Genomic DNA, 14,995 nt, shown 5'->3' with positions numbered 1-14,995 from the left:
ATTAGCAACTGAAGAACAGAGGTTATAATGGAAGTTATAACTTATCCTTCCAGTGCTTACTACTATGGCTTCTAAAATATGGTCACCCTTTGGGGCCTGACGGGCTAGCTAACAGTTGAAGCCTTGCCAAGTTTTTTCAGTTAGGAGGAGAAAAAGATTATATGACTCAAGTACTTCTGTGATGTGATCTTGTTTATTTACAATCCAGAATTTAGACAAAGTCTTGTTTTCTTGAATGAGTAGAAACAAACGGGGGGAATTTTCCTGGCACATAAATCCCAAGTCTCTTTCTCCAGTGAGTCTAGTGCCCCAAAGAGATCTGTCTTTGCTCTCTTTTAGGGCCATGATCACTTTTCTCACTGTCTGCTCACTTTCTGCCTATCCCACTTATGGACACACAACTCTAACCAGTCAATACCTCAAATCTTGCACTGGTAATTAGTCCCGAGGAAAACCCGTCAGCTCACATGGCTTAGCTCTGATTAAACCTATCATACAATGCTTTGCCTTTGGAGGCAAATTCTTATTGTTTCAGCTATCAATACACAAAGGGACATAATACGTCTACCCTTCTTCCTGAATGAAAAGTCACTCATCGACTTTGACTAGCTCTGAAATCGATCTCAAGATTAAAAAGACATGATTGATGACAACCATTCACATCTGTTACTCTAACAATAATAATACTCAAACACACAAAGACACAATTCAAATAAATGTTCATTTTTATGTTTCAAAATGTCCAGTGTTTCAATATTTGAATGTTTCATGGAACAATAGTTACCAAGTGAAGAACAAAGTTTACCTAGCTCTTTGCTGGAGCTGCTTGATAAACAATGTAGAAGCATACCCAGAGGGAACCAGTTAATTGTAACTACTCTATTTGGAAAAGAAAATAGTTGGAAGAACCACCTTTCCAGTTGAACTACAGTGCCAAAAGTTACCATGCTAACAAGTGTAATTTGTCAAAAATTGTATTTTAAATGTGTGAGTGTACAGGCATGCCTACATATATAAATATTCTTACCCAGTAGGTTTGTGAGCCACAGAGCTAGATCCTCTTTCATTGGTAGTAAGTTAGCCTCATGTCTGCTGGCCAGCCACTGGCTGTATTGATGCATATCAGAGAGGCCAGGTCCTCGTGCCTTTGGGCTTATAGCAGTGCACATTGTTTATCCACTTGTAGTACCTGTTTTAAAAAAATACCTCATTATACTATACAAGGCTTTTTAAGTTTATTGATGGTGTTTGAAACTATGATCCTGGGATGCAAGATGTTTCAGACATACACAGCACTAACCAGACAAACCCCATGCAGGTCTAACACATGGAAACAACATACATGATGAAAGTCTTTTTTGCTAATGGAACATTTTGCTGGTAATGTAATCATATGGATAATGTCTATTTTATTTTGTACTCACCTAGTGGTACACATGTTCCCAACAATCCACTACTCTGCAAGCAATAATTAAAACCAAATCAAAATATTTTTAGACACAGAGCTAACAATTCATTACAATCTGATCTAGTGTCCACTGAAACTCAGGGAAAGCTTCAGTGGGCTTTGGATCAGGCCCTAAAACAGCACATACGTAAGGACGGTTTGCAACTGAAACAAATTGTTAATAGTAATAAACAGATACCCGTTCCACCACATGAAATCAGTTTGTTCTACAGCTTTAATATAATAAAAAAATACAAAGAACCCTTTAAGATATTTTTCAATGTAACTGTATTATTTTATACACATATAAAAAGCATGGCAGTCCTGGAGGATGGAATTTATCCACAAAACAGATAATGTAGCAGTACAAACTTCTGAGTTCACCATCCCTCTCCACAAATGCCAATGGGCCTCAATTCAGAACTGTGAGAACTGCCTCTGGGTACTTCATTTTCCCATTCAATATTTTAATCCCAATTTAATTTTGAAAATCATTTCAACAGCTGGAGGTACAAAGTGCCCACTGGAATGGTAGTTCCTCTTAGTCAAGGTCAGATTCATCCATGTGCCACATAGGTGTGCTTGGGGAGGAAGACAGCAGCAGACTCTACTGATCCCTATGAAGTACAACAGGGTTTCAGCCTAATGCTAAAGGGTGTGTCTACAATGCTCTTTTTTTCTGGAATAATGGCCATTATTCCAGAAAAACAATACTAGTGTCCACGCAGCAATTGTGTTTATTTTAAAAGAAAACTGAAGTAACAGAGGGCTTTTTCCAGCATTGGTAAACCTCTTTCCATGAAGAATAACTCCTCTTCCAAAAAAGCTCTTTCAGAAGAGGGTATGTGTGGACGCTCCACCACTGCTATGTCGAAATAGCTCTTCACCAGGGCCATTCTAAAGTTATTCCTCCCCAGTGCCTCCTGTGGCTCTACATCGAAATAGCACGTTCAAATTAGGGGACCCTGCCTCGAACTAATTTTGAGGCTTCCCTGTAGTGTGGATGCTCTATTTCAAAATAAGCTATTCCGGAAGATGTCTTCCGAATAGCTTTGTCCAAAATAAGCTTGCAGTGTAGACGTACCCAGAACGAGTGCCAAATTAGAGGACTGGCTACTGTCTCAAATGGCTCATCGTAACCCAAGAGTCAGGCCCTGGTCAGATAACTCATATGTTGCATCGTGCAGGTGGGATCAGGCAGAGTTCTCACTGTTCTATTCCAAAGGATCAGGAAAAAGTTTATGTACCCTAAATATTCTGTGCCATTGTGGCCTGCACTTGTAAGCTACTTGCAGTGCAGGGTGTACTTCTGATGGCAGTTTCCTCCTACCCCTTGCAGAATGCCTACAAGTTATGAGTAGGCCTATAGGCAACAGTGACTTTAAAAATAGGAGAAAACAATTTTCTATTCTATGACAGTGGTTAGAGTGTTAGGGATGGCAAAAGTAACACAGTGGAAACTTGATTTTATGAACACTGATCTTATGAACAACCTGTTATATGAGCCATTTTTCTGCCAATTAAGTCATTTTTCTGATGATAAATATCACTTCAATTCTCCAGCCAATGTTCAAGCAGCTGCAAAGGTTTGAAAAGAGATTTGGTGGCAAAGAGGAGATATGGTTCTCTCAAAGAAAAATTAGGTATACGTTGCGTGTTACATAGACAATCATTTGACATTGAATAAATTGACATATATGTTGTATCTACTGTCATTTTGAAATATTCAATTGTATTAACTTTCAGATTTTGTTAATTTAAGATATAGATTCAGTAGAATGTCTATATACAAAGAAAAGTAAATGGATGCAAGATATACAAGGGCTTTTGTAAAAAAATTACTGCAGCATTTCATATATATTAAAAAGGATTATAATATATGGGTTGAAATTATTCCTCCCTGGGGTTACCATGCCCTGGATTACAAATTCCTTGTTAGACAAAACATCTGTTTAATCTCTTGTTTAACCCTTGTCAATACTTTAAGTGTATCACTTTCCTCCTCATCCAAAATTCTGCTTCTGCTAAAGTTTTGGATATCCCTGAGGCATTTTGAATAAGTAAGCTCAGACTAGTCATATTTATTTTAAATATGACTTTTCCACAGAAATCATTCTGCTTCTTTGGTTGATGAAAAACACACAAACAAACTAAATTGACTCCCCCTTCAAAGTAAATAGCATTTTTTGAATTATCATTAGCTCTTAGATGTATGTTGGTATGTGGAAAACAAAACAACAATGGGCCAGATCTCAAATTGCTTGTGCAGCAAAACTCCTTTGGAAGATGAAGGTCTCTGGAGTGAGAAAGGTCTTTGGAGTGAGCAATTAAAATGCAGTTCTGCTCTGAAAACTAACTTTGTAAAAATGGCATTGTGGGCTTATAATTTCTTGGTTAATGGCATCCAGATCAAATATGCTCATTTTGCTTGGGCAAACAACAAAAGATTTTTCAAGTTGTCAGCTTTGCTAACTCAGCATGGAATCTGGCTCTCTGAGTGGGCTTTTTCTGGCCCATACATCAACAATAAATATTCCACAATCATAACTTATTTTAAAGCTTTTCTATGTCACTCATCACCAGAGTAGCTGAGTGCCTCAAACACTACAGTGAGATAAGGCACAGTATTCATCGCCATTTTGCAGCTTGGGGAACGAGACTCAAAAATGTTTAGCAACTTGTCCAAAATGTCACAGGGAGTCTATGACAGTCAGGATTAAAACCTTCTCTACCTCCTCCTTCCTCTCCAGAAGTTATAAAGGATTCAAAAAGTTCCTCTTCTACAGTTAACAATTATGCTCATGTGTGAGCCAGAATGTAATGCAAATCTCTCTCCCACAGCTGTTTTTGTGGGGTAATAGTAGTAAAAACATATTACTTGTTAAAATAAATACATATGACTGAGGATGCACAAGAGAAGCAAAGGAAGAAGGTATCACTTTTGCATAGTCACTTTTTAGGTTTACAGATAAGAGTTTATGATAATCATCTTTTTTATTGTATTTCATTTCTTCTCTGAGATAATCATTGGAAAATCTAAAAATCACTTCATTGCTCCAGAAGAACTAGGCTGTAGGACCCTCAGGAGTAAATTGCCTTTCTGCATCTGCGGACACATGTATTGTGAAATTCTCCCCACCAAGGAGCCCCACCAATTAAAAACTGTCATGTGGCTGTCATGCTGTAGAGTGCAGTGCCACCTGCTGCCACTGTGGGTATTTCTACACAGTAATTAAAAGTATGCGGCTGACCCAAGCCAACTGACTTAGGTTCCCGGGGCTCAGATTATGAGACTGTTGAATTGTGGTAGAAACAACTGAGACTGGGTTAGCACCCAAGCTCTGAGATCCTGAGAGATGTGAGAGTCCCAAAACTCAGGCTGCGGCACAAGCATGAATGTCCATATCACAATTAAATAGTCCCTTAGCCCCAGTCCCAGGAATTTGAGTCAGTGTATGGGCTAGCTACCCTGGCTCTGTAGCCTGAATTATATGTGAAGGATTCTCGGGGCGGAGGGGAGGGGGTGGCGACACAGCAGGAAGTATGGAACTAGTGGAAAAAAATGGAAACAAAGGACAACATTGTCTGCTCACAGTCCCTGCAGTGCCTAGCCCATATGGGCTTCTGTCAGCAGAAGGCAGCACAAAGCATGGAATTCACACATACATGTTGCTATTTCAGTTCTGTAAAGAGCTGTTTGCACACAATCCCTGCTGACCTAATTTGTGCTCTTCCAGACCCAGACACAAATACAAAATAGAGAAGGTTCCAGCAGGAGCCTGGTGAGGATGGGAGTGACACAGAATTGGGGAATAGTTTTGATCATGGAGATGTGGGTGTGTAGTAGGTAAGTGATGGGAGAAGGTTCACACAGAAAAGAATGTTTCTGAATGGTAGGGTGTTTATGCAGAAGAACAGGGGTTCTCACTAGTACATTGGGTGAGTGGTGAGGATGGCTCTTCTGACCTGGTACCGGTCAGAAGGAGCGGAAAGGACTGGGCAGGGGTGGGGGTGTAATCCAGGAGGGGGGGGCACATTGATATGTTAAGGTTCAGTGCAGGGTGAATCAAGTAAACTGGTGAATAGGAGAATGTGAATTGGCTATGTGTGAATGTGAAAAGGGGGGGGGGGGGAACCATAATGTAACAGCTAGATTGGCAGGGTGAGGCTACAATGAGGAAAGAACAGTGAAAAAATTGCAGGTGGATAAATGCTGATTCCCACTGACTTTTGTGAAGCTTCACTATTTTTCTTCCTAAAAGAGAAGGAGGGCTCCCTTCCACACTTCACCAACCTGTCTTACTCTCCCCGCCGCTCCAGCTAACTACTTACCTTTGACAACCATGATGACTTTGAAAATAAGATCTACCTAAAATGAAATGCTGACAACTGGTAGGTTTGGCTATGTATTTTCAAGTTGTCAGTACCAGTGGGAGAGAGTTGCTGAATTCTTTATTGTAGGAGATTTTTGTGTGTGTGCGTGCTAACACACACTGATCTTCCTCGTATTAAATCTGGGAAGTTCATCCAAACTAAATGTAACCCTTTGCACTGACTGTGATAAAATATCTGGGTACCATGTAAACACTTGTCTCAGTTCATTTATAAATAAATTCAATTATAAATTAATGGAGATTGCCTATCTCCTAGAACAGACCTTGAAAGGTAATTAGTCCAGTCCCCTGCCTTCACACCAGGACCAAATACCATCCCTGACAAATTTTTGCCCCAAATAGCCTCTGCAAGGATTGAACTCCCAATCTCGGGTTTAGCAGGCCAATGCTCAAACCACTGAGCTATCCCTTTCCCCTTAGCAGTACTGTCCCAAATGTTGTCTAGCATTATTTCTCTGCACATTGGTTAGGATTTTTAAAGAAGCCCAAAGGAGACAGACACTCAAATCCTACAGAAAGTCAATGGGATTTGAGCTCCTCGCTCTTGTTGAAAATTCTATCCATAACCAAGGCAGGACCCATCAGCCCTTACTCAGGGGAAATGAAACCCCATGACCGTAGTATCTGAAAAACTTTGATATATTTATGTTGTGAGATAGGGAAGTATTGTTATCCCAAAAGTTTACAGATAAACTCAAGCATAGGGAAATATAGCTTACATCCATAGTGCGATAAAAGATCCATGGCAGAGCCATAGCTAGCTTGAGTGAACTGACTGAGGCTCAAAGCACTATGAAATTGCAGTGCAGACATTCGGGCACAGGCTGAAGACTAGGCTTTGGTACCTTCCACCCATGGCAGGTCTCAAATCAAGTGCTCCATTCACAGCCCAAACATCTACACTGAAATGTTTAGCCCTACAGCCTGAGGGTGTGTCTAAACTACATCCCTCTTTCAATCCCTCAAGGAGTATAGGATCTTTTGGAAAAAAAGGCCCAGGGGTTTTGAAAGAACCACATTTAGACAGCAGTTTCACTTTTGAAATACCCCTTTTCGAAAGAACACTGTGACTTGATTATGCAAATGAAGCACAGAATATTTAAATCCCTGCTTTATTTGCACTTTCGATTTGCCTAATTTACAACCCTCTTTTGAAAGAGGGATGTAGTTTATACATAGCCTGAGTCCTGTGAGTCTAAGGGTGTGTCTACACTGCTTAACTTGAAACAAGCTATGCAAACTGAGTTACATCAATTGCGTAGCTTATTTAGAAATAGCTTATTTTGAAATAGGGAGCATCTACGCAGCACTTATTTCAAAATAGAGCACTCTTCCATACAATGAGAGTTACAGGAGTCCGAGTAACAAGTCCTCCAGCTTGACACTATTTTGACACTATTTTGAAATAACGGCCTATTGTGTAGTCGTGGACTAAGTTATTTTGGAATAATGTTATAATTCCAACAACAAATAATGTTTCAGTGTAGATGTACCCAAAGTTAGCTGACCCAGACTTAGACTCAGTGCTGCAGGTTTTTAATTGCAGTTTAGACATGCCCTAAGTGACTTCCCTAATGTCAAATGTACAGACTGCGGTACCGCACGGACCTGAACTAAGGTTCCCAAGTCAATCTAGCACCGTCTCCTCCCTCTCTCATTAGGGTTATACAGTCTAACCCTAAGTTACCAGCATCTCCCCCCCCCCCCCCCCCCAACATTATTGTATTTTAACACTAAAGCCACTGGTAGATCAGCTGTAACAAAGCATTAAAGTCAATTTGTATAAAAGCATGTACAATTTCTCTTGTTATGGAATCTGTCAGCTTTTCCATACAAAACTGAACCTATCACCAGAAACACATAAGCATTTTAAAAACTTACCACTAAACTGCCTTGTTCCTCGAGAAACAAATTTTGTCCGCTACTCTTCTGAAAGTAATGTAAAGTAGGGCAGAACTTTACTCACATTCTGCTTTGTTGAAACTTGCAAGTCATATTTATGCATTGTGATCCTTCCCCGCCCCCCATCTCTGTGACAGCAATAAGGCATCTCAAATTCTTAGGTTCATTGTCCAAGTAAAGAACTCAGTTCAGGATGCTTTATAGTGCACCTAATGACAGGTAACAGTTTCAATAAGCTGGAAAGTTACGTTCCTCCTTGTTTGCTCCCACCAAACAGTGAAGTTTTTATTTTGCTTTACAGTGGCACATTTAGTTTTTTTGTGTATTGTAACTCATCCGAGTGTGTTGCCAGCACGGTAATTTAAACTGCTCATGTTTGTCAACGATCATCAGGTGTAAGCCATAGAGTCAAGGAAGCAATTTTTCTTGATTTTTCTTTGGAATAATTATTATTGCAAAAAGCACAAAAATACCACACATTGTGTATTACAAAACATAGATGAGTGGGAGAGAGAGAGAGAATGCAGACCAGAGAGGAGAGGTGGGCCAATAGCTAAGGCCTACTTTTGGAGACTGCAGACATGTGTTCAATTTGCTGTTCCACTACAGCCTTCTGCGACCTTGAGCAAGTCACTTGGGCTTAGGTCCTCAGAGATATTAAGGCACCTCACTCATTTATTTCAATGGGAGCAAAGTGCCTAAATACCTTGGAGGTTCTGGGCCTTAAACCTACAAAATGGGGACTATGGCACTTCCCTTTCCCACACTGTGAGTTGCTCAGATACTGGTCTAATTGGAGACATATAAATACGATAGGTAGGGAATTAGTAAGAGGACATAGTATCTTTCACCTCTAAATTAACATTTCAAATCAGCATAGGTAAGAAATGACTGAAAAGTTATTACCAGCTCAAAGCTATTCCAGTGATCCACATACAATAAATGTTGTTGTCTTGACCCAGTTGCTACTGGATGAGCATTCACACCACCTCTGTCTGCAGTCTCAGCAGACAGAGTAAGGAGCTGAAAAGAATTTGGCCTATGCACCTGTTCTCACCCTTAGGGTTTTTTCTTCCGGGTCAGAGGTGACCTAGAATAGTATGGTAAATCTTGTTCTGTAGCTACCAATGCACTGCGTTTTGTGGATTAATAGAAGATTTCAACATCTAAGGCTGCAAAAAGCAAAACCATTCACAAGATTTGCATTCAATTATTAAAAAACAAAACCACCACAACAAAAAACCCTACACTCACACCAAGATTTAAGAAGGGCATTTGGCAAATGAAGTATTTTCAGAAGCCAAATAGAGACTGCGTTCACACTACTTTCACCCAATTTATTCCTGGTGCAAGGGCCTAGCATACATTTCTCTACACCACTTAGCATGGTTTCTCTATACCACCTAGCAAAAAGCTGCATGGGTATGCTGAACAGCAGTATGGGATAACTCTGCACCTGCTACATGCTCTGGAACTGGTATCTCTGCTGGCCTAGATTGAGAGTCCAAGGTCATTAAGGACCATTGGGATCATCTAGTCTGACCTTTTAACACAGGCCACAGAGTTTCTGCAAAATGGTTGATAGCATGTATCTTTTAGAAACAAACCCATACATCCTTGATTTAAAATTTCCAGTGATAGAGAATTCACCACCACCCTTATTAAATTGTTCCAGTGGTATATTACCCTCACTATTAAAAACACATTGCTTATTTCCAGTTTAAGTTTCTCTAGTTTCAACTTCCAGCCATTGGATCATGTAATATATTTCTCCACTAGACTGAAGAGCTATTATTTCATATATATTACCCTCGTAGACACTTAGGGTATGTCTACACATGCACCCCTAGTTCGAACTAGGAATGCATATGTAGGTGACCGAAATTGCTAATGAAGCGGGGATTTAAATATCCCGTGCTTCATTAGCATGATCTTGCCAGCACGTTACTCTGCTCACCAGCTATTTTGAAAGTGAAAGTGCACGCTGGGACACGTTAGTTTGAACCAAACCCCTTGGTTTGAATTAACTTTACTCCTCAAAAAACAAGGGATTTGGTTTGAACTAACACGTCCAGGCACACACTTTCACTTTCCGAACAGCTGTTGAGCGGAGTAATGCACCAGCAAAATCATGCTAATGAAGTGCAGGATATTTAAATCCCTGCATCATTAGAAATTTCAGACGCCTACATTTGCATTTCTAGTTCGAACTAGGGTGCAAGTGTAGACATACCCTTATAGACCATAATCAAGTCATCCCTCCACCTTCTCTTTGATAATCTAAGGAGTTCAGTCTATTTGAGTATATAGGTATGTCTACACTGCATTCCTCTTTCGAGAGAGGAATGCAAATGCAGACAAACAAAATTGCAAATGAAGAGTGGATTTGAATTTCCTGTGCTTCATTTGCATAATTTCATCCGGTCGCTATTTCAAAATACCCTATTTCGAAAAAAGAAACTCTGTAGGTCTAGAATACAGGGGTTTTTTTCGTAAAAAGTGGCCTTTTTTCAAAAAAAAAATTCCCCTGCATCTAGATTGCCGCTGCATTCTTTGGAAATTAAATCGAAAGAACGTGGTGGTTTTTTTGACCACAGTAAGCCTCATTTTATGAGGAAGAATGCCTTTTTTCGAAAGTGCCCTTTCGAAAAAAGGCATTCTTGAATGCAAACAGGACTTTTCGAAAGAGAGCATCCAGCCTGCCTGGGTGCTCCCTTTCAAAATAGCGGCTCGCTTTTTCGAAAGAAGTGATTGCCGTCTAGATGCTCTCTTTCAAAAGAGGCTTTTTTGAAAGAGTCTTTTGAAAAAGCCTCTTTCGAAAGAGGCTTGTAGTCTGGATGTACCCTCTGTGTAGACGCAGTTATTTCGAAAGAAAACCCTTCTTTTAAAATAACCCTTACTCCTTATAAAATGAGGTTTAAGGGTTATTTCGAAAGAAGGGATTTCTTTCAAAATAACCGCTTCTACACCGCATTTATTTTTTCAAAATAGGGTATTTCGAAATAGCGGCCGGACGCGATTATGCAAATGAAGCACAGGAAATTCAAATCCATGCTTCACTTGCAATTTCGTTTGTCTGCATTTGCATTCCTCTCTTGAAAGAGGAATATTGTGTAGACATACCCTATCTCTACAAGTTATGTTTTCTAACTTTTTAGTCATTCTTGTGCCTCTTCCCAGCGGTATCTCCAAGTTGTCAATATGCTTCTTAGACTGTGGGTACCAGAACTGGACTTAATATTCCAGCAGTGATCATACCTGTGCTCAATGCAGAGGTAAAATAACCTCACTACTCTTACTTGAGATTCCCATTTATGCATCTAAGGATTACATTAACTCTTTTGGCTACAGCATCACAGTGAGAGCTCATGTTCAGATGTTTAGCCACCATGTCCCCCGACTTTTATAGAGTCACTGCATCCCAGAATAGAGTCTGCATACTGTAGATATTGCCTGCATTTTGTGGTTCCTAGATTTATGTAGTTACATTTAGTCACATTAACACACACATTGTTTGCTTGCACCCAGTTTATCGAGTAATCCAGATTGCGCTATTCTCTCCATAACATACCACTCTTCCAATTTTGAGGTTATTTGCCAACTGTATCAATGATAATTTTGTGTTTACTTCCAGTCATTGATAACAAAATGTTAATAGCACAGGATCAAGAACTGACCCCTGTGAGATTCCATTAGAAACACTCTCACTCAAGGATTCCTCATTTACAATCAATCACATTTAGCTAGCTTTTAATACTTTTAATGTCTGTCACTGTAATTTGAATATTGTTCTAGGTTTTAATTAAAATGTTGTGCAAAGTACCATGTCAAACATCTTACAAAAGTCTAAGTATACTATATCAATGAAACATTTAATCTCATCAAGAAGAGATATCAAGTAAGTTTGACAATCACTTTTGCATAAAACCATGTTGATTGGCATTAATATAACCAGCACCCCCTTCACTCTTTTTTAGAATTCCATATCAATCACTCCATTATCGTGCTCAGGATCAAAGTCTGTCTGACAGACCTAAAATTACCCAGGTCATTGAGTTTCATCTTTTAAAAAACATTAGCTTTCTTCCCATCTTCTGGAATTTCCTAGGTGTTCCGAGCCTTATTGAAAAGCAACATTAATGGTCCAGTGAGCAACTCTGTCAGCTCTTTTAAAACTCATGGATTCAGGTTATCTGGACCTGCTGATTTAATATGTCCAACTTCAGTAGCTTCTCTTTAACATCCTCCTGAACCACCGGCAGTATCTAAAGAATGTTATCATATGATAGGACAACATCATCTGCTTCTCAAAATACAAAACAGAAGAATGTATGGAATGTGTCTGCCTTTTCTGCATCATTGATAATCCCCACCATTTCTATTTAGTAATGGAGCAATACTATTGTTAGGATTCTTTCTGTACCTAATACACTTAAACTGGTCCTTTCCATCCATGATTCAGCCTATGTGAGACCAATGCAGAAAGTCAATTTGCAAGTGAGCTGGGTTTATCTAGGACTATTGAAGGAATTGCTGATCTGTTATGCTGATCTAGTGGCTCCCATATTCGGCGCAATTGGTGTTGAAGGGTTGTGTGACAACCTTGCATCTTGGTGCTGGATTAAGGGGGTGAACTTCATTCCACATGCAAAGAACTCAAATACTCAGTTTTTATGCTAGTGGATCAAATTTCCTCCTGTGTACAATGAACATTGGCAGACCTTGATAACTGCAGAAGAAGCAAACTATATTATAAAAGCAAAAAGTTCATGTGATGCACAACTCTGCAGTCACTGGTAACAGCAGCAGAAAACATCTTGGAAGCGAGCAGCCAGTGCTTTCACCAGGGGGACTGCAGTCTACACAGAAGCAGTATACACTGCCTTTGTCTGCAGTTGCAGCTGATGTCCCTCTCAATCTCCTGCTGACTTGGAGAGAAGGTAATGGTCTTGGATAGTAGCCATTTTGGAAAAGGAGAAGAACTGGGGATCAAAAGCCAAAGCAGAGCTCATAAGTATCTGGCATGAATCTCTGCTGGATCTCCCTGCTAGATCTAATCATGTCAAGACGGGGATGGAAAAAGAACAAAATTCTGGCCCTTCAAAAGAATTTCAGAATGGTGTTTGGAGCATTGGTCGACTCATTTTGTAATAAGCATATGCATATAACTATGTATTTGGGGGTTAGCAAAAAAGGATGTTAAAATAGAGATTTTAATAAATCAAATTTTCATCATTAGCTCATACATAAATTGCTCATACAAAGTGTGTTCATGCATTTGTGTAAGCAAACACGAACCTGCATGACAAAGGGATCTCTTGCTTGTAATTATTGCTTCCAGGAGAACAAATACAGATTTTGCATGCACAATGAAGAGAGCCCTCCCAAATTAAGCACCATGAAAAATGTGTCAGACCATGAAATCTTGTCTCACCTTGTGAAACTTGGTCTCTTGTGTGCTTCTACTTTACACATTTCATGGGAGCAGATCAGCATTTTTCAAATTGAGGGTCCTGATCCAAAAGAGAGTTACGGGGGGATCTCAAGGTTATTTTAAGGGGCTTGTGGTATTGCCACCCTTACTTCTGCCCTGCCTTCAGAACTGGATGACTGGAGAGTAGCTGAGCACCCAGCTCCTATGGCCGTGCCATCATGCAGCAACACAGAACTAAGAGAGGCAATACCATGCCATCTTTATTTCTGCGCTGCCGCCTTCAGGGCTCAGCAGTTGGAGTGTGGGCCCAGCTCTGCAGCCAGAATCACAGAAGTAAGGATGACATGCTATGCAATGAGTTTGAGCATAAAATATTAAGATGCAATTAAAACACCTGCATTTGAAATGTTGATCTTAAGGTTATAAAAAAAATTACAAGTCTTTCGGTCAGTGCTTGCGATCCTGCAGACTCAGAATATGTACAAGATTAGTCTATAGACTAAATATTGCATTTGAAATAAATATTTGTTTTATTTCTACTATATACATTGATTAACATCTTCCTTAGAGCCAGAGAGGAAAATTACAATTCTTGTAATTCTTTTTCTTAATGTCAGGAAATTCTTCCTAGTAGCAAGATCTGCTACAGTAGAATAGTCTCCCAGGAGAAGTAGAAGCAGCACCATCATTTGAGACATTTAAAACTGGACTGAATATAGTACTAAATAAAATATAGATAAACTAGCTAGAGTTACCCGGTGTTGCTCGGGAAAGTTGATATAACTGAGGTGAGGAGCCTGAGGGGAGGGAGGGGGAAGGGAGCTGTGCGCCTGCCACCGGCACCCAAGCCCACCCTCCACTTCCTTGAACCTCCCCTGGCCTTAGTGAGTGACTGTCCCTGCTGCTTCCTCCGGGAAGCCACTTCTCCCCGCACTGCCAAGCTCCATGCAGCACTGGGGAGAGGCATCAGTCTGTCATCTCTTCCCTCCCACAATATCTTAAAACCTCCTCCTGGAGGAAAAGTTATCCCATGCAAAGTTTGGTTGCAGTAGCTCTTACAGTGTCCAAGTTATTAGCACACAAGCATTCTCCTTTATATATTATAGATAAAGACAACAAATATTGTCCATTGAACAGAATGGACAATATATGATCTAATCAGTCTTTGTCGTCTCTGACTTCTAAGATTCTCTGAGTACTGCATTGATTGCTCTCATTGTACCCTTTAACTCTTACCAAACAGCGACAGTACTTATCCAATTCTGACTTTGCTGCCATATTATTCTTACTGAACATTTAAAGAACTTTCTCTTCTATAATAATTTAGATGTCACTCTTACCTACATTATTTAAAATACACATATCTGTCATTTTAATTAGAGAGACAAGGTGGGCAAATTAGTATAATGTATGGGACCTCACTAACCTTGTCTCCTGTTATCCTGGGACCAACATGGTTACAACATTAATTTTAATTGTCTTTTCTAACTGCAACAGTGAGATTAAACCATATTGTCACAGATGAAGAAAGCAAGTTGATATTTTTGTAAGAAATACATTTTTCTACTTACTAGAAAATCCTTATAAACTACCCACAACTAAATTAGCCCAGGGTTCCTGGTGCTCTTCCAGATTAGCTTAGAGTATACTGTACATGTTTAAAAGAGCGGGGAATAGAGGGGAACCACCATCTGAAACTCATTAATCAATTAGAATTTTTAAGGGCTTACATCAAAATGTGATCTAGACTGATAAAGTAAACTCTGATTCGCTAGAAGGTTTTGTCCCTTGTGTTACGAACATACAGGATACAAATGT

General features: G+C 39.7%; 1 protein-coding gene across 5 annotated transcripts in view; it reads right to left on the bottom strand.

Annotated features, from left to right (window-relative positions):
• GAS2 (growth arrest specific 2) overlaps positions 1-14,995 on the bottom strand; it is a 167,217-nt gene that overhangs the window by 124,275 nt on the left and 27,947 nt on the right. For 4 of the 5 annotated variants that reach the window (XM_006111497.3, XM_006111496.4, XM_006111495.4 and 1 more), the window contains exon 2: positions 1,028-1,189. In XM_006111497.3, the coding sequence (XP_006111559.1) occupies positions 1,028-1,169 (142 nt within the window). In that variant the 5' untranslated portion in view covers positions 1,170-1,189. Of the gene's footprint in view, positions 1-1,027; positions 1,190-1,424; positions 1,459-14,995 lie in introns of all 5 variants that reach the window. The other variant, XM_075927752.1, reaches the window with a different exon arrangement.

The sequence above is a fragment of the Pelodiscus sinensis genome, chromosome 4 (genome assembly GCF_049634645.1).
Source record: "Pelodiscus sinensis isolate JC-2024 chromosome 4, ASM4963464v1, whole genome shotgun sequence".
Taxonomy (NCBI): Eukaryota; Metazoa; Chordata; order Testudines; family Trionychidae; genus Pelodiscus; species Pelodiscus sinensis.
The sequence above is the reverse complement of the archived record's forward strand: the minus strand, read 5'-3'. Positions and strand labels throughout refer to the sequence as shown.